This window comes from Peromyscus maniculatus, chromosome 2 (assembly GCF_049852395.1).
Source record: "Peromyscus maniculatus bairdii isolate BWxNUB_F1_BW_parent chromosome 2, HU_Pman_BW_mat_3.1, whole genome shotgun sequence".
Taxonomy (NCBI): domain Eukaryota; kingdom Metazoa; phylum Chordata; class Mammalia; order Rodentia; family Cricetidae; genus Peromyscus; species Peromyscus maniculatus.
In genome coordinates this window covers 127,871,758-127,898,522 of record NC_134853.1, presented here as the reverse complement: position 1 = coordinate 127,898,522, position 26,765 = coordinate 127,871,758, and the positions used below count along the sequence as shown (strand labels likewise).

Sequence of the window (26,765 nt, the reverse complement as noted above, 5' to 3'; positions counted from 1 at the left end):
AGGAAAGGTTTTAACTCTGTCATAGTAAAACTGTATATAATAAGAACAATTATCAGGTAAGAATTACATTTACACACACACACACACACACACACACACACACACACACACACACACAAAGTCCAGTCTATTTGTATTTGGCATATTTGGGTAAAATACTCCATTATGTATTCTATCTTGATGAGTCCAAAGCTCTGTACCTAATTTACCTTCTATCATAACTAAGGAAAACTGCAACTATACCTCCCTAGTCTCCAACTCCATTAAAGACCTGGAAGGATATAATACTACCTGAGGAATACTAAACAGGAAGTGTAGTGTAAGCCACTTCCAAAACTATAGAAATGACAGAGACATCTGGCTGCCTGGACATTCACCCAAGGTTCTTCTGCAAGTTGGGGCATCCATCTTCGACCTACAGGTCTAGAATATCTAGCAGACTTTTCTATGAAGCAGGAATATTGAAGGACTGTCTTGCTTTGTTTTGGCAAAGTTTGGTGGTCTTTTTCCTTTGTGTCCTGCTTGTCCAGTTTATACAGCATACTGTCAGCAGTTGAGGCAAGGGCACTTTCTTGCCCAAATGGCTAGCCTTGCCACATTGAAAGCAAACTCCATATGGAGGGTCTTCAGTGCCCATCATTCTTTTATGAAGTAGATTGGTGCTGCCAGGAGCAGACATGTCTCACTGTCATGAAAAGCTCTGTGTTAACAAAACATTTTAAATGCCATATTCTATATGTCTTTGAAGTGTTTGAACACCATCTATCTACCCAAAATATATCTGTTTAATCTTGAAAAACATACCTAATATGTTTTCAACTAGAGGTTGTTCAAAAGTAGACCCAACAATCCACACTTTTATCTCATTATTTCTATATTATAATTGCCTTTTTCTCTTTAGAAAGAGATTCCTGAGTCTAATCTCTTTTGTTTAGTTTTTTTTTTTTTTTTTTTTTTTTCTGGCCATGACCAATAACAATTTGTAACCAACCTCCTTAAACAATGACAAACATCCATAACCTACCGAATGACCAAAAACCACCCACCCCATCTCTTGGGAATGTGGGCATAGTATTTCTAGACTGCTTCCTGTTGTCTGAGGGCACTGGCATCTTTAAGGGACCCTGAAAAAATTAAGATAATGATCAAATCCTGGAGGAGCTCGCTGTTGTCCAGTCTCAGTGTGATGGAATAATGCAGGCTCTAAAGTTCTGGCTGGAGCAGTCTCTGAGGCTGGAGCATCTCAGCCAGCAGCCTTGAAGCTGTTCTGGATGCAGAACTCTGAGGAAACTACAACAGGCATTTTGAGAGACTGGATCATCTAGGCCACTGGTTTTCATTGGTGTCTGGTCTCCTTGCTCTGAAAATACATAAACTTTCAAAGGATATATATATATATATATATATATATCTGCATTAACCCAAGTATGGAATGTGCAATGTGCACAAGTCAGTTAAAGATGATTTTTTTGTTTTATGTTTAAGCAAGTAAAATATACGTTACTTTTCTTGTAGTTTTTTAAGGTTTCTTTCCTTATGTCTGTAGCCAGGATTTTCAGGGGGTCTTCCCAATCAAATCTGCTCTCTATTAACCTTAAATGAATCCACATTTTCTGTGGGAACAAAAGCATAACCTCTTACCCAGTGTAACATATTTTTTGACTTCCAAGTTAAGACATTTTGAAAATGTATAAGTTGGTTTAATTTAGTAGTTTTTATAATCCATTGTCTCTCAGCAGCTAGTGTTTGCTCATCAACAATCAAAAAATTTAAAGTCAATACAACACCATACAGGATCCAGACTCCTGTCTATTTCCCATCTTTATGTGGCTTATTCTTTTTTTTTTAGTTACTTTACCTCTCTCTTTAAAGATTTTATTATTTTAAACTAATTTTATTACTATCTAAATCTTTTTTTAATAATTTATTTAATTTTATTTTATGTGCGTTGGTGAGGGTGTCAGATCCTCTGGAACTGGAGTCAAAGACAGTTGTGAGCTGCCATGTGGGTGCTGGGAATTGAACCGGAGTCCTCTAAAAATTCAGCCAGTGCTCTTAACCTCTGAGCCATCTCTCCAGCCACTCTATATCCTTTTATTTTCCTTAAGCCAATGCACATTATTAAACACACTATAACCTGTTTAGAGGTTTATTCCATCTGAACCTGCTTTACTGTGTATCTATAGCCCTTTCTGTTTGCATGGACTGTCTGCATGAACAAAATCTTAAACTGCTGAGCAGTCTAGTTCATGGCACACTGCCCCAGGCAGTGACCAGGAGATATGTGTCTCTGTACCATGGCCTGCATGAGAGACTGCAGAACTAGGAAGCTGTGTTTGACTCCATTTTTGTGTTTGGAACCCTTTTTTGGGGGGGGGGGTAGAGACAGGGTTTCTGTGTGTAGTTTCGGTGCCTTTCTCTGTAGATTAGACTGGCCTTTAACTCACGGAGATCTGCCTGGCTGTGCCTCCTGAGTGCTGGGATTATAAAGGCGTGCTGCCTGGCTGCTTTCTCAGATCTTATGTGGAAATATGTGTCCCCGTGTTGGACACCATTTGTAGGTGCATTTTTCTGTCCTGACAGCCAGCTTCTGAATCATGACACAGAGACTTATTATTAATTATAAAAGCTCAGCCAATAGCTTAGGCTTGTTTCTAACTAGCTCTTATAACTTAAATTAACCCAAGCTCAGCCAATAGCTTAGGCTTGTTTCTAACTAGCTCTTATAACTTAAATTAACCCATATTTTTATTAATCTGTGTTTTGTGTGTCTGACTCGTTCCACATCTGGTTGGCTTCTCCCCTTCCTAGCGTTCTCTCTGCCCCAAAAATCCTGCCTGGGCATTGTCCAGTCAGCTTTTTATTAAACTAATCTGAGTGACACATCCTCACAGTGTGCAAAGGTTATTCCACAACAGCATGTGCCACTGTGGCTGACTTGCATTCTGGTTTAATGCAAGAATCTGCTGAAGGTTGAAGCCTTGTTTTCCTCATCAGTATCAAGATAACTCAACCTGCAGAATTGTCATAGAACTCACAGGTAAATGCTTGGTGAGAGGGCTGACTGAGCTTTATGCCTGACATGTAGTAAAGGCCCATAGTTTGTTTTTGTTTTGTTTTTTCTCCTGTATCAAAGAAAAAGGCAGCAGCAGGATAACTCAGTGGCTAAAGGCACTTGCTGCCAAGCCTAACTAAGGACCTGGGTTTGATGTCCCAGCACCTAAATGGTGGAAGGAGAGAACCAACTTACAACCAACACATATGCACATAGATGCACATGAATAAAATGTAAAAATAAAAATTTAAAGGCTTGTATAGTAAGACTAAAGCTCCAGATAAGGTTATTGTGGTGATGATAATGATGGCATTTGTTGAGCCTGTTTTTATTTATTTATTTATTTTTCTGACTTATTTTTTCATCTTTATTTTTAGTTATGTATGGTTCTGCCTGCATGTCTGTCTAGGCACCATGTGCATGCAGTGCCTGAAGATGCCAGAAGAGGGCATCAGATCCCCTGGGACTGGAGTTCCCGACAATTGTGAACTTCCTTGTGGCTGCTGGGACTTGAACCTGGGTTCTTTGGAAGAGAAACCAGTGCTTTTAGCGGCTGAGCCACCTCTCCAGACTCCTGGATAGACCTTTCCTGGAATCTCTCCTGGCATTTTCGGATATGCATCTCTTTTATGGCTCCCAACACTGACTCACAAAATCACTCTGCTTTAAAGCATTTTCCTCCTGGTGGGGCTCTCTTTGCCCTCAGGTTGGTTTTGATACAAAAAGTCATCAAACAGGTACTTTTGTTTTTGCTCTGAGACAGGGTCACATGTATTCCATGCTAACTTCAAACTCACCAAGGAGCAAAGGCTGGCCTTGAACTCATAATGCTCCTGCCTCCACTTGTGAGTGCTGGAAGAGCCTGTTTTTATAGTTCAGACATTATACTAATGCTTTACAGATTTTAACTTAAGTCTTAGTAACAGCTATGAAAGCTATGGTTTTATCGTTTAGAGATGAAGAATCCAGAGACATGGCTTACTGGCTGTTCTTCCAGAGGACCTGGATTTTATTCCCAACATTCATGACAGCTCACAACTATCTATAACTCTAGTCCCAGGAGATCTGATGCTCTCTTCTGGCCTCTGAGAGCGCCAGGCATATACTTGGTGAACAGATATGCATGTAGGCAAAAAAATCCATATACATAAAAAAAGAAAGAAACCAGTGCATAGAGAGATGAAGTGGTTTGCCTAAGGCCAGTGTCGCACTGAGTGGCAGAGCTGGGATTTGAACTAGGCAATCTGAGTCCATATAGTCTGCCCACTAAAACTAAAAAGAAATGAAAGTTTCTGAATGCCAAGCTGGGAGGTATAAAAATCTTGGGACCATTTTACTTCTGTTATCAGCATATTACAAGTAATTTCACCATAGTCTTATCTCATTCAATAAAAGGGATACTCGGTAGAACTCATGTAGTTCACATTTAAATGGTAAAGGTTAATTTGGTTAATCTCATCTTACTCCTTTAGGAAGTGATTAGTTCCAAGAACACTTTTTTTTTTTTTAACTATTATTAAAAGATACAGAATATGTGAGGTTTAGCACTTCGGAATGCTTTATGAACCTTTCCCTTGTAGGATTAACCAGCCAGTGGATCGTCTCTTGTCCCATCCAGTGGAATGGCACACACATTACTGTTTATGAGTGATGTCTTCTGTGGTCACTTTTGTCAACCTGCGGCGTTGCAGCCATCCCCTGTACATTGAGGATAGGGAGATAAATTAAGAACAAATTGTTTTGACCCTCAAGTTGTAGTCTGGTGGGAAAGAGTCTTGTTAACGAGTGCATTTAGAAGGGAGGCTTCGTAGAAGAGTTGATACTCAAAAAAGTCTTTAAAGAGAAATGGTTATCAGGCAAAGGAAGACCATCCCTGGAAGTAGGTGTGAAATGCTGTTTTGGCAGCTGCTGATAGTATCTAGAGCATATAATGACACTGAAAAGATCTTAAGTCATGGAAGACCTTTTATATCAAGCTTAAGAATTTGGACTTAAGCCCGGCAGTGTTGGCACACACCTTTAGTCCCAGCACTGGGGAGTCAGAGCTAGGCAGATTTCTGCGAGTTCAAGGCTAGCCTAGTCTCTATAGTGGGTTCTAGGCCAGCCAGGACTACAAGAAGGGAAATCCTAAGATACCAGGAAGAGACAGGGAATGGAAACCTGGAGCATAGGTAGAAGATGAAGCTGAATTGTTTGGGGATATTGAAAGCAGCTGGACTGCTTAGAGGCTAGACCTTAAGGGCAGTAGGGGACAGGCCTCGGAGCCTCATCTTTTGGGAGCTGGAGCTGGCACCCATGCCCCCAGTGGAATTTGGTACTGAAATAATCTACCATGTTTATGAAGAGTAAGCTAGAACAGTTCTGCTTACCAGTTGAAGAAAACAATGTGAAGATTGCCATCTTCTTGGGGTCTTAGATGAAAAAAGAGTTGACTGTAGTACGCATACAAACTAGAAAGTAAGCATGAAGTCTAGTGTAAAACCAGGAAACCCCAAAGTGTGCAGAGGCAAATGTGGGTTTCCTGATAAAACCCTTCACATCCTAGAATACACAAGACTCCCAAGGAAAGCAATCCTCTTTATAGAAGAATTCATAGTTCAAACAAACATGTAATAGAATATTTTAAGGTGTGTTACTTTTGTTTATATTGAATTTGTTTAACTCTGTGAAGCTGTGTTACTGTACCTGTGTGAAACACCTGGTGGTTTAATAAAGAACTGGCCAATAGCAAGGCAGGAGAAAGGACAGGTGGGGCTGGCAAGCAGAGAGAATATATAGAAGGAGAAAACTGGGAGGAGAGAGCTAAGATCTAGGAGCCAGAGAAGGAGGAGGACTCCAAGGGCCAATTACCCAGCTACACAGCAAGCCATGGAGTAAGAGTAAGATTTACAGAAGTAAGAGAATGAGAAAAGTCCAGAGGCAAAAAGTAGATGGGATAATTTAAGATAAGGAAAGCTGACTACAAACTAAGCCAAGCTAAGTCTGAGCATTCATAAGTAATAAAAAGCCTCCATGTGTGATTTATTTGGTAGCTGGGGGGTGAGTTCCCCCAAAAAGAGTAAAAGACAGACAACAACAAAACCCCATGAGAAAATAAGCCACAAGGAGAGTGACTGAACAGGTAGATATAATAAATTCTCTATCCCAAGAAATGGGAATAGGAGAACAATCTGAAATCTTAAACATGTTTTGAATGTTCACAAAGATTTTAAAAATGAAAGGAATAAAAATAAGAATGAGAAAAGAAACGACTTGATCAATGAAAAATACATGTTTGTTGAGCAGAAACATTGAACATGTTAAAAGTAGACAAGATGTAGCTAAAGAGAAAAGTGGTGAACTGGAAGCTTGATAATGAGGAAATCATTTAGAATACATCACACAGAAATAAAAGAAAATGAAAAAAAACAATAGGAGTTTTTGAAAGAGACTTGTAAGAAGATTGGCACAAACTTTTTTTTTTTTTTTTTTTTTTTTTTTGGTTTTTCAAGACAGGGTTTCTCTGTGTAGTTTTGCGCCTTTCCTGGAACTCACTTTGTAGACCAGGCAGGCCTCAAACTCACAGAGATCCGCCTGCTTCTGCCTCCCTAGTGCTGGAATTAAAGGCATGCACCACCACCGCCTGGCCAAATTTAGTCTAACAGAAGATAAGAAAGGAGACAAGGGCTGGAGAGATGGCTCAGAGGTTAAGAGCACTGGCTACTCTTCCAGAGGTCCTGAGTTCAATTCCCAGCAACCACATGGTGGCTCACAACTGTCTGTAATGAGATCTGATGCCCTCTTCTGGCATTTAGGCATACATACAGACAAAACACTGTATGTAGCACAAATCCTAATTGGTTTTAATAATAAAAACCCGGAGCCAGATATTGGGGTAAATGCTGAAAGATCAGAGAAGTAAAGGAGCAGCCACTAGAGAGACTTCTTACCTCTAACTGAATCCTCAGACCAAAAAGGGGCCTAGCTCATGTCTCCACCTGCCTTATATTCCTCTCTCTGCCCAGCCATATCACTTCCTGTTTCCTCTTCCCTAGTGCTGGGATTAATGGCCTGTGCCTCCCAAGTACTAAGATCAAAAGCATGAGATCCCAAGTGCTGGGATTAAAGGTGTGTGCACCACTGCCTGGCCTGTATGGTTATCTAGTGGCTAGCTCCACACTCTGATCTCCATGCAAGCTTTATTTGTCAGAGCACAAACAAAATATCACCACAACTGTATACATAATAAATAAATAAATAATTTTTTTTTTGAAAAGGAGACAAAAAGGAAAAATATTTCTAGAGAGTAACAAATACAGATGGACTAATAGGGTATTGGAAAAGTAGATCCTTACATTACACTGAACAGAGGGACAGGAGATTGAAACAGCAGCACTCACTACTTAGAGTGTGAAGGTAAAGAGCAGTGGGGAGTGAACTGTGGGAGACGGCATACAGAAAGTCAGGAGTTCATTGAAGCGGTGTCTGTAACAGTGAAAACATACAGAAAGAAACCCCCTCTCAGATGTGTGGTTAGAACAATAGGATTGCTAGTCAATACCGCTAGCGTGGGTCAGCTCTAACTGTATGTGTTAATGTAAGTACCTCAAGAAGATACACTGGATAAGGAGAGCTTGATATTTATACCTTTCAGCAGGAAGAAGCTCCTGTGTGGCTCAGGCTCTGTTGTTTGTTTTTTGAACCAGTTAACACTTCATACTAGTTCATACCACAACAGCACATAGAAAAGCTCTTTCTCTCGGTTTTGATTGAGTCTTGGGGGGCTGAGAACAAGGGGCAGATATAAATGACATTCCCAAGTGAGAATCTAGTCATCTCTCTGGAACTTAGCAGGCAATACATGAAGACCAGTGTCAGAATCCTGAACCCACCACCTACTGCAGGGCATAAAGCAGGTCCCAGTTGGAGGAAGAGAGGAGAGTGTGTCCGTCTGTGTGAAGTGAGAGCTGCATGTGGCCGTTTTCTTTGGAGAACTCGACTTGTGAAGACAGTTGCTGGCTGATGCCACAGGGAGAAGAGGATACCTTGCCAGGCTGTTACCTTTGGGAGTTTTTTAGGGCAAGGATGTGGGCGATCATAGAGAAGGCTGGCTGGCCCGGGTTTGCAGGCTCCTTAGAAGGACTCTGGGGCACCTACAGAGAAAGGCTGTATTTAGAAAGTGTACAAAATAATGGGTTTCGTTATGACCTTTTTCTTCTTCTTCCATTTATTTATTGTGGGTGTGTGGCGGTCAGAGGACAACTTGCAGTTCTACCCTGAGGGTTCTGGGGACCGAACTCAGCTCTTCAGTGTGACAGTCCCTGTGTCCTCTGAGCCGTCTTAGCAGCTCTTATTATGACATTTTCATACATGTTCCATTCTGTGTTCTTACTTCCCACTGCCTTTCCCCCGACTGGTCCCCTGCCCCCCCCCCCCAAACAGTCCCCTCTCCTTCATGTCACATGTTCCGTCACTCTGTCGCGTCCCCTCCCTGTAGAGCTCCTCCTTCAGCCCTCCGTGTGTGACGGCGGCGGTGAGAATCATTACCAGTACAGTGGGTGCTTCAGGTGGCTTCTCAGTAGGGAGCTCTCCCAGGAACTGCAGAAGTCATCCTGTCGGGGAAGAGTCATCTTTAAATGCCTGCCAGTGCAGAGGGTACCAAAACCTGACCGGTGCCACGTCTCTTCTTGCTCTCCTCCTAGCTGCGAACCTAAAAGGCAAAACCAAAGCAAGCAGGCTGGGAGCTGGGAGATGGGGAGACGGATGTTCCTTCCTTTCACCCTTGGCTTCTAGGCTGGAAGCAGACCCCATGTTCTCCCTCCAAGGGAAGGACGTAAGACACACACACACACACACACACACACACACACACAAACACGTATGTAAGTACGTATGTATGTATGTCATGGTTCTATTGAAATTTCAGGTAGAAAAGTACACACATGCTAAGTACCATGAGGAACTTGCATGATGTGAACACATCAAGATAAACACTACCAGCACTCTGAAGCCTCCCAAGGCCCTTCTTGACCCCTACCTGCCTACCTGCTCATGGCAATAGTGATCCAAGATAAGATATTTAATTTTCAATTATAAAAGCTACTTTTTGTCTGCCACTTTTGTTTACTAAAAACTAAAAGTTCTTAATTTAAATGATTTCAAAACTAGAGAAAAATCACATGACAGTACAAAAGCTTTCCTGTCCCCTCCCCCCGTATTCCTAATTTCTAGTCCTAATGGATGCCTGAGGATGAGCCGTAAGGTGCTAGCTTCTTCGGGAAAGGAAGATGGGAAATGAGTTTGGTGAAGGGTGTAAAAGGATTTATAATGCTTGATTTTATGGGGAATGGCAAGATAACAACCTTCTAAAGTAGTGAGTTGCTCCCTCATCCTTTCTGTGTGTTTGAAGTTTTAAAAAAAATTTTCAGAAAGAAAATTTGGGTTTTCTCCTCTGGGAAGTGGAGAACTGTTTGTGTGATTTTTATTGTTGAAGTAAACACAGTTTTATGACTTCTCCGTTCCGTGCATATAAATTAAGACACTTAAGCGAGCTATGAGGTTGATTCACCTTAGCATCATTGTCCTTCCCCTCTTCCTTAGTACCTGCCTCTCCCTGCTAAGTGTCCAGTGGTGTCTGGCTCGGTGAGATTAGAAGTTGCACTTTCCTAATAGATGCAACTCTCCTCCTGATTTGCAGTAAGCAGGACCTGCTTTTAAGCAATTACCCATCGTTTGGGGCCGTCAGACACTGTGCTTTGGTTCAGGTCATAATCAATAATTCATGTGTCAATAGGAGAGCCATTAGCTCAGGTGAAGGCAGATGTCTTTCTAATGAAAATGTTCCATTTTCCAAATGACTTTTCTTTTTCACAGAGAGTTGTGGTTGTAGAAGACATAAAAAGATGGAAAACTATGTTGGAGCTTCCTGATCAAACCAAAGAAAACCTAGTTTTAGCCTTACAAGAATTAAAGAAGAAGATACCCTCCAGGGAGGTGTTGCTGTCGACGAGGATAGGTATGTCCTGAGCCCTGTGAAGAGTGCTTCCAGTGTGTCTCCCCTTCCTCCTGTACTTCGTGAGTTGTTGGGCCCACCTGAACTCTCCACACTGTCCCTGGAGGGGACCATGGTTTAGAACATCCTACTAGCCTCAGACTAATACTTTTATAATATATAGTAAAAATTCAAGAAAAAAAAATGAAGTGAAAATAGACAGAACACAGTCCTCAATCTTTTCAATTTTTTGTTTTCATTTTATTGTGTGTTGGGAGGGGGGTCGGGTTTTTCTTTGCCACAGTGCACATATGGAGGTCAGGGGACAACTTAGTGGACATTCGTTCGCTCCCTCCAACATGTGGCAAGGTTTGGTGGCAAGCACCTTTACCCACTGAGCCATCTGGCCACCCCTCCCCCCACCTTGGATCAGAATGAACCAAGTTACTCTGTTCAGTTATTATATAAGGTTTTTAAAGACCGGGTTCAATTTCTGTACTTACCATATAGACTGGTAAGTGACAGTGACATATGGGAAGCATTCTGAGTGTGCCCGACGCCCACTGTACAGAAATGGTTGCGACTTGCTTGTGCCCTCGAGGAGCTGAGGGTTTGGTGGAGCAGTGATGGGCAGACGAACAGGAGCAGCGCCCGCTGCGGCTGTAAAAAAGCACGTGCGACAGGACACTGTCCACTCTCCAATCTGGAGAGTCTGTCCGGCCAGAGATAGAGCAGCTGCTCCAATCGGGGACTCAGAAAGACTTCATACGGGAGGTGGGTGGCATCTCAGTTCCATCTTGAGGGAAACTCAGCTTCATCTGTCATCAGTGGCAATAACTGGCAAAGCCTGGTTTATAAACCACAGCGATAGCAACGCTAGCTGCTGTGTCGTTTATTATAGCTTTGGAGATGTTTCAAAGGTAAGTGCCGACCACGTGGAATTGCCGTTTTAGTACAGCACACAACTGTGGGTAATATGCAGGGAGGAACAACATGTGTTCCTCAAGCTGCTCCCTGCTCCCCGGAGAGTCCAGGGTAGTCTTTCACAGCTGCTGCTGCCGCCGCCCTCACTGGTGCCTTCTCTGCCTCCCCTTGACCTCTGGTTCCTGAGAAGCAGGAGAGAGCAGCATCACACTGTCACTAACAGCTGGGGAGAGCTGTGCAGAGTCCCCAGGGAGCCCCCAAGAGTCTTAGAGTTGCACCCCTGTAACGTAAACCAGCATCTGAGGAAATGAGATGCTTAAAGAACATAAAACCCTATCATTATAGCCAAGGAGAGTCTCCCATCTGCGGCAGGATTGGCTGTCTTTATAGGTTGTGGTCACTAGAGGGCAGTAAGACCATTCCTCACAGTAAGCCTGTGAGGCCTTTCCACCAGTAGAGGGTACTAGTGTTTAATATTTTATGACCTGTTTATTTATGCACATATGTATGTATATGATCCTGTTTAGACAAACGCCACAGATACCATTCATGATCAGATCTTAAATCTCAACATAATAAGCTCAGAATGGCCTAAAAGGTAGGACAGGTGATCATTTTAAAAACCATTTCTGTCTGACCTTTGAGTACAATTGTGAGTGCTTTCCAGAATGGGTGTGTCGGGTGTTCAGAGATTACAGCTCAAGAGCCATAATAGAACTGCCATGAGGTTTGACTTGCCAGGAACTGGAATCATCCAGCTTTTGAATCCTGACCTTACTCAAGCTTCCTTGAACTTGAAATTGCATGGAATGCGCGAGTTCTTGGTTCCTTTACAGTTATATCAGGTGAAATTCTTACTTGGATCATTTCCTGAGAATGTTTATGCTTCAACTTTTAGCCTTCCTGCCTGGCTCTACCTTGTAGGGTGTAAGCAACAAATATCTGCAGAATATCTCCTGTGTGCTTGGAACTGTGGGGTATAAAGGAGACAGGAATTGTGCCCCTCTTTGGAGCTTTAGATCTGATGGAAAGAGGGGCAGTTTAATACGAGTTTTGTCTGCGGTGTAGTACAGCGCTCTGACGATGGGGAGAAGTTAGTTAGCCGAGTGTACGGAAGGAGGAGAGAAGGTGTTGAAGAACGTGTCAGGCAGAGGATGCATCATGGGAGCTGCAGAGAGCGTGGAGGTGGGAGAGAGAACATGGTCGTATTCCAAAAGCGCCGAGTTGTTAGGTGTATTTAAAATGTAATATGCCAGAGAGAGTATGGCAAGAAATGAGGCTGAGAGACAGTCTGGACCAGATGGAGAAGGCTTTTTGTAAGCAATTCAGAACTGAGGTTTTTTTTTTTTCAATATATTAGTTATCTATTACTGTATAAAATTGTCCTAAAATTTAGCTGCTTAAGAAAGTATTATTTCACATAGTTTCTCTGAGGGTCAGCAAACCAGGATCCAGTTTATCTGAGTGGTTCTGGCTCACAGTGTGTTTATTTTGGTTTATTTTGGTTTGGTTTGATAGGGGTTCTTACAACCAGGCTGGCTGATTCTCTTATCTCCATCACCTAAATACTGTGATTAGAGGTGACACCACTCCTCCTGGCATTCATTGTCTATGAAAAGCTTGTCATTGGGCTGTTGGTTAGAGCTGCAGTCTTTGGTGGGACGGGCTTCCAAGTTCACACGTGTTAGAGGACCGCTCTAGAAGGCCCTTAGTTCCTCATCACCTAGACTGTCCTCATGGCTGCTCCTCACAGCAGCTGCCTTCCCCAGAGCCAACGATCCCAGAAAGGACAGGAATCGAAACAACATCAACTCAGAAGCCACAATTTGCTGTTTGTTTCTTTGGTTGGTTTTTTGAAACAGTTTCATTATATAGACCAGGTTGGCCTGAAACTCATTGTGTACCCAAACTAGCCTCAATTTGTGATTATCTTGCCTCAGGCTCTCAAGTGATGGGATTACAGGCATAAGCTATCATGCCTGGTTTCCATAGTTTCTTTTGTAGCTTGATCTCAGAAGTAACACACTATCATTTTCATTGTCTTCTGCCAGTGGCTGCATTTGACCAACCTTGGGATGTTTTGAATACACAAGGTGTGGTTCCCAGATGAGACTCAGTGAGGGCTGTCATGTGTGCTGGCTACCACAGCATGTATTCCTTTTTATTTATCCCACATATATTTCCCAGACCAAAAGTTCATGCTTATTTGTTGAGCATTTACAACCATTCTCTTTTCAAATGTGCTTTTACTTTCTCTGTTCCTTCCTGAGATGCTACAGGTAAAACTGTGTTAAGCCTGTTCTTCATATTTGTATCTGTCATATCCTTTGTCCCCTTATCCCTCTCAGCAGTCCAGATAATTTCTTCAGATATATGTCTTCCAAACTACTGATTCTCTCTTCTGCTGACTCTTGACTCATTCCTGAGTTCTTCATTTCAAAACTGTTTTCTTTTTTTTTTTTTGGTTTTTTCGAGACAGGGTTTCTCTGCGTAGCTTTGCGCCTTTCCTGGAGCTCACTTGGTAGCCCAGGCTGGCCTCGAACTCACAGAGATCCGCCTGGCTCTGCCTCCCGAGTGCTGGGATTAAAGGCGTGCGCCACCACTGCCCGGCAAAACTGTTTTCATTTGTTCATGTTTCCTATTTTCTCTAGACTCAAAGAACATCTCAGGCAGCCTTTAATTCTAACAGTCAGGAGGCAGAGGCAGGTGGATCTCTGAGTCTGAGGCCAGCCTGGTCTACAGAGCGAGTTCAAGGACAGCCAGGGCTACACAGAGAAATCCAATCTTGAATAACAAAAGAACAAATCGAAACAAAAAACAAGATGTTAGATGCATAAAGCTGAAACTAAAGAAAGATTGTAACTATTTCAGTGGGAATAATTTATCATCAGCATATAGCGAGGAACCGAGGAGACAAAAATAGATAAGCCTTTGCAGGGAGACAGTAAGGAAAGCAAAGAGCCACATCCAAAATCCTGAAGCACAGGAATATTTAAGGGATGTTTAGGACCACACTGAGAAAGTTGGCCAGAGGGACAGAAGAGAATGTTGTCATTTAAATGGAAGAGTCGGGGTTCAGAGGGAGGCATGGTCAGCTGTATCCATGGTTATCACTGGACCAAATAAGCTTAGTCTAAAAATGGCACTGGCTTATAAAATAAAGTCATTAGTAGCTTTAGGACAGGCTCAGAGTCAAGGTTGGGGCAGGATCTAGAGGAGCAAAGAGGGGGTGCGGAAATGGCTCTGAAAAGAACCCGCTCATGAGAAGTTGGTGAGAGAGAGGTGACGGGATGGGGGGAGTGAGTAAGTACAGGGTTTGAAGGCAGGAGAGAATCATAACGTTGAACGCTGATGAGAAGGATCCAGTCGAGTGAGGAGTTAGCATTGCAGAAGCTTACCGGGCAAGGTCTCTGTGTTCAAACTGATGAGCAATGTGAAGATCAGCAAGAGCCTTGCATCATTGGAGCTGCATTTTATTCTCAGTCTGAAATAATTCATTCACCTGACACATATCAAGGACCTTGCTATACCGCGCCTTACGTTAAGTGCCCGAGAATGATGCCTGGTCTGTGTTTGTATGAGCCCCATAGTTCTTGCTTAGAAAAGAAGCATGTAAGTGTACAGTTGAGATTGACTTGAAAATGCAAGAGTCAGGGCATGTACCAGGGTCTGTGAAGGTGCAGTGGCTCGCTCCTCTCAGTGAACTGGGAAGGGTGTCATAGAGATGTGGCTTTGTTGGTCAGAATGAGCTCCTGTTTGTGGCAGGCAGAGGCATGAGGAAGGAAAGAAAGGAAAGGCTGAAGTTCTGAAAAGACACATCAGGATGTGGATACACGGGGAGAGTAGCGAGCTTGGATGGGCCTGCCTGGGAAGAAGCCGGACAGCCGGACAGCCTGCTGGCTCTGGACTTGATCCCCAGTGCCGTGTTTTCTAGTGTGTGTTTCCAGAACTCTGGTCCGGTAAGGTATCTCGTGAAGAAAGGGTGCTGGGTTCAGGTAAGAAAATGCTGCCTTACTGTCTCCTCCTTTGGAGATTGTCAGCATAATTTCTCATGTAATAGGCTAAGAAAATCCCATAGGGAAGAAAACTGGGCTGGAAATGTAGTTTGGTGGTACAGCATCCGTCTAGTTTTCATAAGGCCCTAGGACCAGTCCCCAGCACCACCATATGACAGACAAACAATCAAGCCTGTTGGTTTTGTTTTTAACTCAGGGTTGCTAATGAAAGCGTTTAGTAGAATATCTTATTAGAAACCTGCTAGCTTAAAAAATACACTGTTAAGCCGGGCGTTGGTGGCGCACGCCTTTAATCCCAGCACTTGGGAGGCAGAGCCAGGCGGATCTCTGTGAGTTCGAGGCCAGCCTGGGCTACCAAGTGAGCTCCAGGAAAAGCGCAAAGCTACACAGAGAAACCCTGTCTCGAAAAACCAAAAAAAAAAAAAAAAAAAATACACTGTTGTAACCCTTTGATGCTTTTGATGCTTTTAAGCTATGGGACGTATGACTGGAGTTTCCGATAGACAAGGGAAAAAGGTAAAGGTGAGGGATACTGGGGGAAGGGAGACCGCAGAGGTGGCCAGGAGGCATTTGTTCAGCTAATAGTCATACAAGGCCTGCTCTGCTGCTTACATTTAAACTATCAACCCAGCCTAGAATCACGGAAAGAGAGCCTTGAGGAGGATCCAGTTATCTCGATCCGGTTGTCTTGCGGGCAGTTCTTTGGGAGATTATCTTAACTGATAATTGGTAGAGGAAGACCCAGCCTCCTGTGGGAGGGAGGCTCTACTCCTTGGCTTGCGGCCCTGGATAGATGATAGTGGAGAAAGCTAGCTGAGCGCACGTAAGGGTTCTGGCATTTCTGCTCTCCGCTCGTGACTGTGGCCATGAGGCTTTGAGTTCCTTCTTGACTTCTTGGCAGTAATGAGCTAACCTGGGACTGTCAGCCATGTCAGACCTTCTTCCCTAAGCTTCCTTTTGGCACAGTGTTTTATTACATCAAGAAATGAAACTAGAACACCTGCCATGTGCCAGGCACTGTAATGGATGCCTGTGATCGACACCGACCAAGAGCTCTACCCTAGCAGGGCATGGTGGATCATACCTATAATCCTAGTGCTCAGGAGGCTAAGGCAGGAGGATTGCCATGGGTGTGAGGCTATCCTGGACTACATACTGAGTTCCTGGCTACAGAGACCTTGTCTCAAAATAACAATTAATAGCAAAAGGAAGCAAAGCCCAGAGAAGAAACAGAAATCATTTGTGCGGTGGTAGATGATGACAGGTCATGGAAAAGCAGGGCAGGTACGAAGACCCCGACAATGGTGTGTTGATGCAGACAGGAGTGTCATGGAGAATGCCATCTGAGCAAACACATACAAGCTGTGCGGGCGTGAGGCATGGGGACAGAGCGTGGCTCTGGTCACTGGGGTGAGACATGATGAAAGCATGAAGGACAGAGAATGGAGCGGAGAGCCCTTAGCTGGACTTCACACGGACCAGCTGTGGGAGTGGGCAGTGTGATAGCCCATCGCCTCTCCTGTCGCCAGAGCTACCTCCCTACTGGCCCTGCGGCCTGCCCACGGGCACCAGTCTTCCCCGTTAGCTGTCTTTGCGTCTTTCCCAGACACGTTGTTCCTCTTTTCCCTTTAGACCCAAATTTCTTTCAAAGTGATCCCTGCTCACAGTGCTCTTCTCCGCCCTTCTCGCTCTCCCGGCGGCGGCGGGCTCCTCTCACAGTCACACTTCCCTCTCAGGACACAGTGATTTTTGTTCTGCTCCGATCCAGTGCTCTTGTCTCAGTTCTCATCTTCCCAGAGCTGTGATTTGAAACCATTGATTGTTTTCCTTTCTCTTGGCATTAGTGACACCGATCTGGCTGCTATTTCTCTGTTTGTCAACGGTTTCCCTGCACGCTCTTATCTCGGTTTGTAATTTACTTATTTAATTAGTTACTTCTTTATTTTCTGTTTGCTGGGCAGTAACTCCATGCCAGCAGACCCGTGCTGTAGTGTGTACAGTGTGTCTCAAGCCTTGCTCTACAGAACAGGAGTGCAGAATACTCTTGTTCATGAGTGGGAAAGGACAGGATCGGGCCGGGGTTCTCCATGACTCTGCTCTTCCTCTGTCTCTGTTTCTTGATTCACTCTGTCATTCCCCAACAAGCAAGGATGCTTCTTTAGGAAGGGCAGCTCAACCCCTAGCTCACTTAGTCAGTGCTCATGGCTCCAGCTTACCCAAGCCCTTCCTCTAGACTGCCCTGTGTACCTCCTGTCTTGATCTTCCATCTAGACTGCCCTGTGTACCTCCTGTCTTGATCTTCCATCTAGACTGCCCTGTGTACCTCCTGTCTTGATCTTCCATCTAGACTGCCCTGTGTACCTCCTGTCTTGATCCTCCATCTAGACTGCCCTGTGTACCTCTTGTCTTGATCCTCCATCTAGTCTGCCCTGTGTACCTCCTGTCTTGATCCTCCATCTAGACTGCCCTGTGTACCTCCTGTCTTGGTCCTCAATCTAGACTGCCCTGTGTACCTCCTGTCTTGATCCTCCATCTAGACTGCCCTGTGTACCTCCTGTCTTGATCCTCCATCTAGTCTGCCCTGTGTACCTCCTGTCTTGATCCTCCATCTAGACTGCCCTGTGTTCATTTACTGGTAATAGTGTCATTTTCCTTTTAAAATATGTATTTTTTTATTAATTATGTGTGTGTTTATCTGTGAGGGTACATACATTCCAAAGTGTGTGTGTGTGTGTGTGTGTGTGTGTGTGTGTGTGTGTGTGTGTGTGTGTGTGTAGAGCAGAGGACAGCTTTGGAAGTCTGTTCTCTTTCTACTATAGGGGTCCTGGGGAGCAAATTCAGGTTGGCAGCCTTGGTGGCAAGTGCCCATTTTATCCACTAAGCTATCTTGCCAGCCCATATTTTTTTTCCTGATTTCCATGAAATCTATTTAGCTGCTTCAGTTTATAAACAAGGAAACCTACAGAGCTAACATGACTTATCCAAGGTCACAGAGTGAGTTAAGCTCAGAAAGGTACCGGAGAAGCCAGCATTCTTCCTGGTTAGCTCGCTGCACTGTGCCCTGGTCACTAGCCACATGGCCTTTCTCTGTGGGGTCTGCCAGCTTCTGAAACTTTATGTCTTTTAAATAAGAATATAGAGTTTTCTTTTGTGCCTCATGTGCGAGTTTCCTGCTGGTATTTCTATTTAGTCAGTTTCCCTGGCATTTTGAATTTTTTGTTTGTTTGTTTGGTTTGGTTTTTCAAGACAGGATTTCTCTGTGTAACAGCCCTGCCTGTCCTGGAACTCGCTCTGTAGCCCAGGCTGGCCTTAAACTCACAGTGCTCCGCCTGCCTCTGCCTCCTGAGTGCTGGTATTAAAGGCGTGCGCCACCATACCCAGTTGCATTTTGAATTCTTTTTTTTTTTTAATTTTAAAGATTTATTTATTTATTCTGCTTGCATATATCCCTTCAGGCCAGAAGAAGGCACCGGATCTCATTATTGATGGTTGAGAGCCACCGTGTGGTTGCTGGGAATTGAACTCAGGACCTCTGGAAGAGCAGCCAGTGCTCTTAACCTCTGAGCCATCTCGCCAACCCCATTTTGAATTCTTACATAAACTCTTTTTAATGGAAATATCCATCTCAAGTGACACTGTTAGACTAGAAATACATATTTGGAAGTAATTTTTTTTTTTTAGGAAATGTCTGTTTAGAATCACAAAAGTGAATGATTCTCTGAGTTAAAGGAATACGAAAAAGGCCAAGGATTGGACCTGGAAGAAAATTCATGGGAAGAAATGGGAAGAGAGGGAACACAGCGGCTGTGGAGAGGCTAAGGGGATGTAGAGGGCAGGAGAAAGGCCGCGCAGTAAGTGCATGTGGGCCAGGGACAAGTGTCTCCGGAGACATTGGAAATGAGTGGTCCCAAGACTCTCGAGTGCTCAGGGAAGCTGAGGGCCACAGATGAAAAGGAACCTTGCAGTTAGTGGGCCTCTGTGAGTGGAGTCCTTTATCATAGACCAGTGGGCCGGGGCATCGAGCAAACAGAAGACAGGCCATGGTGAGGGCTGGCAAGCAGGCATGCCCGACTCACTGTAGTTCTGCACACGAGAGTCCAGGGGGAGGTTTCGGTCAGTTATGTTGACCTGATCTCAGAGGTGGCTCACTGCTGTAACTCATGCTTGGTCAGCTACAATACATCGCTACTCACATGTATGAAATGCTGCCACATCCATGACCCATTTGACCCAGGTAACAATCCTATACAGTCATTGTAATTATTTTCTATTTTTGAAAATGGGAAGATTGAAGCTTCGTGAGTTTAAAGTAACTTGCTCCACATCAGACAGCCAAGTGATGAGCCACAGTTCTAAGAGGTTCTTACACAGACGCGTCCCGCCACTTCCCTGAACTCGGGCAAAGCTGAAGCGAAGATGCTGGCAGGGTCCCAGGGTCACATTCCTTCTGAAGGCTGGAAGGGCAGTTCAGTTCCTTCTTAAAGCCACCTGCTCTTCTCCATCTTCAAAACTGGCAATGTGAAGTAGAGATCTCCTCACAGCCCATCGCTCTGACCCACCTTCTGCCTCTTCCCCACACCCCCACCTTGTCCCAGTTCAAGGGACCCACTTTGGAAAATCAAGGCTAATCTCATCTCAGGGTCCTTAACCTTAGTCACACCTGTGAAGTCCCATTTGCCATGTAAGGTAATGCAGTCACAGAGGTGATGCGGGCATCTCTCGGGACGTCGTGTTGACCAGCGTCCTTACTTACGCACACTGTTTCAGGCCTCCACATTCTCGCTCTCTTCTTACGCTCCTTGAGTAACTTTAGAGACTGGGGAAGCGCTGCCTGTTTTGGTTTTCCCTGGTTAGTTGAATTGACTCAGTCGTTCTTTAGGACCCTTGGGGACCCACTTCAGTGATGTCCTAGGGCCTGTAATAGCATCATGCATCAGTGTGTTTGGTGTGTTAGTCCTGCCTGGAGATTCTTAGTGCAGAGCTGTGTCTTGCCCAGCATGCTGGCCAGTGCCCAGCCTGGGCCTGGGATATCCCTAGTATTTGGTAATGTTTGCTGAATGACCGAACAGCTGCTTCCTGTGGGGAATTTGTTTTAACAATGTGTTAGGATGCAGAAACCCTTAACCTTAAACCCAGGGGACCTGACCGAGGTCATAAGACCAGCAGTGACATGGCTTACTTTAAAACATAAACTTCATGGAGCAAATAATGACTTTTTGCAGATCATTAACTTCCTTGATGTAGCTACTGACCAACTTGTAACCTTGGAGAAAGGTCACGGAACCTCTCTCTCTTTTTCCGTTGAAATCAGAGAAGGTAGGACTGTTTGATCACCAGAGGTGAGAGACTAGGGCAAAAGCTGGGCTGCTTATGTGTGCTCTTGACGACCAGATTTCCACCTGGCTTCCTAAGATACTTAGCCCTCAGTACCTCGGGGTCTTTACCTGTAAGATAGGGAACTGTCGCAGCATCAACTAGGTTGTTCTGGGGCTTGCAGGAGTTAAGTTAGATACTCTTAGATACTCGACTGCCATGACAATACCCAAGAATGTCAGTTCAACGGAGGAAAGACCGATGCTGACCATGGTCAGTCTCGGCCACGTTCCCTTGTCCCTGTTGTTCCCAATCCATGGTGCAGCGGGGCATCATGGTGGAGCACCGAGGTGAAACAGAGCTACTCACCTCATGTGGGAAAGCAGACAAGGAGGAACACACCTCCTTCAGAGTTGCGTCACCAGTGAGCTTCCAATTAGCCCCACCCCCCAAAGTTGCCACCATTTCCCAGAAGTGCCAGCAGCTGGAGACCTGACCTCCAGTGTGTGAGCCACGGGAAACGTTTGACTTCCCCACAACAGACTTGTACAGTGCTAAGAAACTAGCTCAGAAATGTAACCCTAAAATGCCTGTTGTGTTTTAAAATGTATGGTTCTGTCTCTGTTTTTCTAGGAAGGAGTCACTCCGGCTCATTCTTCCTTCCCTTCTCCACCTTGCTCTTGAGATGAGATTCTTGCCTCTTGTGGACAGTGTTGTGTAGCTGAAGTTTTCCTGTGTCCCGGCCTGCTGGCAGTCAGGACAAATCTCTCCCACTTCATCTCGCAAGTAAATACACAGACTTACATTACTTACAAACTGTATGGCCGTGGCAGGCTTCTTGCCAACTGTTCTTATATCTTAAATTAACCCATTTCTATTAGTCTATAAGTTGCCATGTGGCTCATGGCTTACTGGTATCTTATATCATGCTTCTCCTCGTGGCGGCTCACAGCGTCTCCTCCCTCAGCCTTCTTCCACCCAGAATTCTCCTTTCTCCTTGTCCCGCCTACACTATCCTTCTTGCCTGGCCACTGGCCAATCAGCGTTTTATTTATCAATCAATCATAGCAGCATATATTCCCAGCATACAGGACATCCCACAGCAGTGCTGTGCCGTCCCTCTAACTCCCTTTAGCCCTGCACTTCTAGGTTGTTTTCCGTGATACCCGCAGCTCCTCCCTGCCGCTCTGAAGGTGGCCTTTGTGGGAACTCACGGATATACTGGCCCCTGAAGGCTAAAGGCAGTGACGCTGTCATTGCCCTGCCATGATTCCCAAGCCTTCTGCCCTCTAGTTATTTCTCAGGGTCTGTCTTCTTGTTGTTGGAGAATACGAAGACGGTGCCTTGCAGTATCTCAGTACAGCCTTGACGCACACTGTGTCAGGCCCTAATGATGGAGCCGTCCAGGATGCTGGAAGTTCAGGGAGTGGTCCCAGAGTCACACAATTCAAATCCTGGCCTCAGGATTTCCGAGCTGGGATACCTTGACAAATTATTCTACTGAGCTTCAGTTTACCATTTATAAAAGGATACGTAGAGAGGTTTGAGTTATTGTTAAGTAAGTGGACTAATCCACACTAAGCCTGGGATGATGGGCAGCAGAAATTCTGAGCAGGGGCAAGAACAGAATCAAAAACTTCATCTTCTCATTCACTTTGTTACAGCAGAGCTTTTATTTACAGTTGTGTGCTTGTCTCAATCAACTGCATCCATGTGTAAGTGGTAGTGCAAAACTAATTAGGAAGCCAAACATAATTGTTTGAGCCAGGCATGGTGGCACATACCATTAATCCTAGCTCTCAGGAGGCAGGGGCAGGTGGAGTGTGAGTTCAAGACCAGCCTGGTCTACATAGTGAGTTCCAAGATAGCCAGAGCTACAGAGAGGAAGAGAGGGAGAGGGAGAGAGGGAGGGAGGGAGGGAAGGAGGGAGGGAGGGAGGGAGGGAGGGAGGGAGGGAGGGAGAGAGAGAGAGAGAGAGAGAGAGAGAGAAAGGTCTCAAACAACAACAAACATAACAAACAGAAGTGGCCATGGTTTGATTCAGTTCAGCAAACACTTGCTGACTCTTTTGTGATAGCCCTGTGCTGAGGACTTGGAATATTAGTAGAGCAAGGTATAGGTTCTGCCCTTAAGATGTTTACAAGTTAGAGGAGAAAGCAGGTCTTCAATTATTCTGGGCAGAGCTGGGGGTGTGGGTCTGTGGTAGAATGTTTGTCCAGCAAGTGTAAGGACCTGAGTTTGATATCTAGCACTACCAAATAATAGTAGAAGTCACAATAATAATAAATAAAAAGAATAAATACTTCAGGCAGAAGGAACCATGTGAGCTAAGACTCAGAAATGTGACAAGGCCAGACAGTGTGACCCCAGAGCAGACATGCGATTTTAATTTCTGTGGAAGAGCTGGGGATGGAGGGAGAGGGGAGTAATACAGAGGAGATGTATAGCCAGAGTGGTCCCCAGCTAGCCAGAGCTTTAGTGCTGTATTTAGAAGCTCACTTGAGTGCATTTTGTGATTCATATTCTCCCTCACTTTTTCCCCTCCCTCTCCCCCTTTTTCTCTGTGTCTTTCTCTCCTTCTTATTAGGCAAGTGTTTTACCACTGAGCTCTACCCTATCCCCATCAAGTTACCATAAAACAGTATTATGGCTTCAGGGTAGAAGATGAATTGGAAAGGACCAGATTTGAGACAGAAGTTGCCTAGTTCTTGCATATGCTGAGCAAATGCTCTACCACTAAGTCACATCACTGGCCCTGCCTAGAATACTTAAATACCTGCTTTCTCCTCTAATTGTAACCATGTTAATTTGAACCGTCTCAGTAGACCCAGGAGTGGTGAGGAGAATGTGAGTCCGGACCACAGGAGTGGAGGGGGGACGGAGGAGGGGGAAATGTTAGAGCAGTGCACCTGTGCGGACTAGAGAGATGGTTCAGAGGCTAAGAGCACTGACTGCTCTTCCAGAGTGTCTGGGTTCAGTTCCCAGCACCCACATGGCAGCTCACAGCTGCCTGTGACTCCAGTTTTAGGAGACCCGACACCCATAGTAAAACACTAATGCACAGCCGGGCGGTGGTGGCGCACGCCTTTAATCCCAGCACTTGGGAGGCAGAGGCAGGCGGATCTCTGTGAGTTCAAGACCAGCCTGGGCTACCAAGTGAGTTCCAGGAAAGGCGCAAAGCTACATAGAGAAACCCTGTCTCGGGAAAAAAAAAAGAAAGAAAAAAAAAAAAAACCCACTAATGCACATAAGACAAAAATAAATAATTTTTTTTAAAAAGCAGTGGACCTGTGTCTTGGAGTGAGAGGACAGGGGAGCATGTGTTGCTATTGTGTGAGCAGAAATGTTGAGTCTGGACTACTTTAGAATGAGGTGTCCAGTAAGACGTCTGCTTCAGGTGGAGGTTGGAACACAGGAGCAGGTGGATTGCCTGGGACAGTCAGGTAGAGAAAGAAGCCAGGGACAGTGCCCAGACTGGGGTCCTCAAGTAAGTACAGGTTAGTCTGCAGTGAGCACGTTCCCCGTACAAGACAGGAGTGTCTAAGAAGGATTGGACAAGATAATTCAGAAGGAAGAAGGCCTCAGTCTCGGGTGCCACAGAGAGGCTGTGCAGTACCAGGACAGAGATGGCCCCTGGATTTGGCACAGGACTGCATTTTCTCTCTCATGGCTGGAGTGGGCACCTTTTCTAGGAGAGCAGAGAATACGGTGAGGACCAGGAGGTGGGAAGGACCTGTCCCCACACACACTGCTGCTATTAGGGGCATTTTGTGCAGCAGCCTCGTGGTGCGTGAATCGAACTGCACAGACAGAGGCCTGCCACTCAGAAGAAACCTCTGTTAATAATTTTTTTGTAAATTTTTTAAGACTTTTTTCTCTGCGTATAAACAAATATGGTGTTTATATGTATCTACATATGTAATTTTTAAAGTAAATATTGGCTCCCACCGAACGTTCTCTTCTGCTGTTTCCACATGACTGAGAATTGATCATCCTTCATGGCCCTACATGTAGAGCTACCTGCCTGTTTACTTTTGTGTGTGTTTGTCTAGGGCTTTTGCAGTGTGGCTTTTTTTGAGACAGGGTCTTACTGTGTAGCCCAGGCCTGCCTCTGCCTCCTGAGTGCTGGGTTGCAGATGTGTACGGGCATGCGCAGCTTACTTATTCCAGTTACTGCTGGGATGTACTGTGATTTTTAATAAATTGGACTCGTGATGATGAGCTCATAGGCTGTTCCTGGCTTTTCCCGACTTCAAACAGCACTAAGGTGAATGTTTCTGTTCGCTTTGACAGGGCGGGTACAGGCCAACCTCTGAGGACAGTCACCTGTTCAGCTGTCTCAGGGCTGGCATAGAGTGATGCTCTGTCGGTGTCTTCAGTGAAGCTGCCTGAGTCCTGCAATGTCTTCTTTCTCTTTGTATTTTTAAATACTTCCCAATTTGGTGCTAGAAATTACAGCTATGGCCTCGAATCTTCTAAACACATGTACTCCCACTTAGTCACGCCTTAGCCACACCTTTGTGTCTGCAGCATTCACAACACTGACCAGCAACATAAAGGTCTGCTGAGTGAATAATCTCAAGGACACGGAGATTCTGCCTTCAGAAAGGAGAGTGTCCAGGAGTGAGCTCCGCTTTTAAGTGATGTGTTTCAAAAGCACTTTCCTGAGCGATCGTTAGCTGGAAAACACCTTCAGACATGGCTAATGAGTGCTATGTTCTCCTGTGAGGGTGATGAGTCTGTTCTCTTGTCCCTGGTCGGCAGGAAGACAGATAAGAACTCTGTAACTAACTGGTTGGAGTGGGAAGTTACACTTGCTGTTATGTTGCTGTTATCGTCTCCTAGCATGACTTTATTTTCATCTCTAGGATTCTGCTCACAGAACCTTTTAAGTGAGGGTAGTGTATTTCGATCCCTGAAACACTAGTGCCTGGCGCAGAACCTTGTACACGTGACCTTTGGCAAATGTGTGGAGAACAGTGACTCAAGCTGTGTTGAGCTGTACATTTGGCATTATTGGGGAAGTGGTTTGACTGTTTACCTAACTTAAATCTCTGTTTCCCATTGTTCAGTGATAACTCTTTTATTACATGTTAAGTCCATCCTTCCCTCTCTCTCTTTCAGATGGAATCTGACTGTGTTACCTAAGCTGACTTCAAACTCAGTAGGCTTAAGTGATCATCCTCCTGCCTCAACTTCCTGAGTAGCTAGTACTACAGGCATGTGCCACTGCACCCAACTTTATATTAGATTCTTAAATATATGTTTCTGGGCCTTTTTTATTTCATAAATTCGTCCATTCATTTTAGTGTTGGTCTGTGTAATTTTAAGTAATGTTGCTTTATAATGTGTTCTGATACCTTAGAAGGCTATTGTAGCAGGTTAACCCCTCTGTTTATATTCTTGTGCAGCTAGTTCCTAAGTGAAGTCTAGAAATATTTGGTTGTCTTCTAATAAGAACTATCTACTGAGATTTTTTTAAATTGAGATCCTGTTAAATCTATAGGCTCTTCTTTTTGATTTTGGGTTTTTTTTTAATGTTTATTTGTTTATTGTTGTTGTTGTTGTTTTAGATAAGGGCTCCTGTAGCACAGGCTGGTCTCAAACTTGAGATGTAACCAAGGATGCCTTAACATCCAGTGTCCTGCCACCAATCCTGAGTGTTACTATCACGAGCTTGTACTGCTACCTCAGTTTACAAGTCATTTTCTTTACTGGTGTTTTGTGTGTACCTGATGGTGTCTCCATCATGTCCTGGGATGTAGTCCCTTTATTTAGGTGTTCTGTTAAGTACTTTAGTCTGCGGCTGTTCCTGTGGGTCTCTGCCAGCCTGTGCTCCTCAAGAAACTCACTTGGTGAGCAAGAGGTGACTGCCAGATAGGTACAGTGTACACAGTTGATCCTGGTGGTGAGCACAGGGGGCAGGGCAGGGTACCAGCAAAGCTGTCGTAGCTGAGGAAGACTTCCTGGAGGAGGTGGGACTGAATGAGTCTTCGAAGCTGAAAGCTAAGCCAGCTCAAGAGGGAGGAGAGTATTTCAGGTGGGCAGAATGCTTATAAGGATGTAGAAGTAAAGAGACAAGAAAAAATATTCAAGCATTTTAGGAGCTACAGGCAGCTGGTGTGGGGTGACAGGAAGGGGGTAGCTGGAAATGAAGCTAGGAAGCAGGGGAAGGTGGCAGGTTGTGAAGGGACCCCTGAAGAGTTTGGCTGGAGGATTTAAGGGTTTAAATAGCAGAGTGAAATAATCAAATTTATGTTGTAGGAAAATAAATTATTTAAAAGGGAAAATACAGGGTAGAGAGATGGCATAGCAATTAAAGGTACTTTTCACCAAGCCTGACCATCTGAGTTTGGTCTCAGGGATCCAGGTGGTGGAGGGAGAGGACCAACTCCTATAGGTTGTTCTCTGACCTCCACATGTGTGCAGCATGGTACACAAATGCAAGACCCCCACACAGACGGATACACTGAATAGATACAACGGA

The 26,765-nt window shown here is 44.7% G+C and overlaps 1 protein-coding gene across 6 annotated transcripts in view; it reads left to right on the top strand.

Annotated features, from left to right (window-relative positions):
* Tceanc2 (transcription elongation factor A N-terminal and central domain containing 2) overlaps positions 1-26,765 on the top strand; it is a 44,054-nt gene that overhangs the window by 4,786 nt on the left and 12,503 nt on the right. For 4 of the 6 annotated variants that reach the window (XM_042271551.2, XM_042271550.2, XM_006977708.4 and 1 more), the window contains exon 3: positions 9,908-10,049. In XM_042271551.2, coding sequence (XP_042127485.2) covers positions 9,908-10,049 — 142 coding nt within the window. Of the gene's footprint in view, positions 1-3,432; positions 3,793-9,907; positions 10,050-26,765 lie in introns of all 6 variants that reach the window. The other 2 variants (XM_076564649.1, XM_076564648.1) reach the window with 2 other exon arrangements.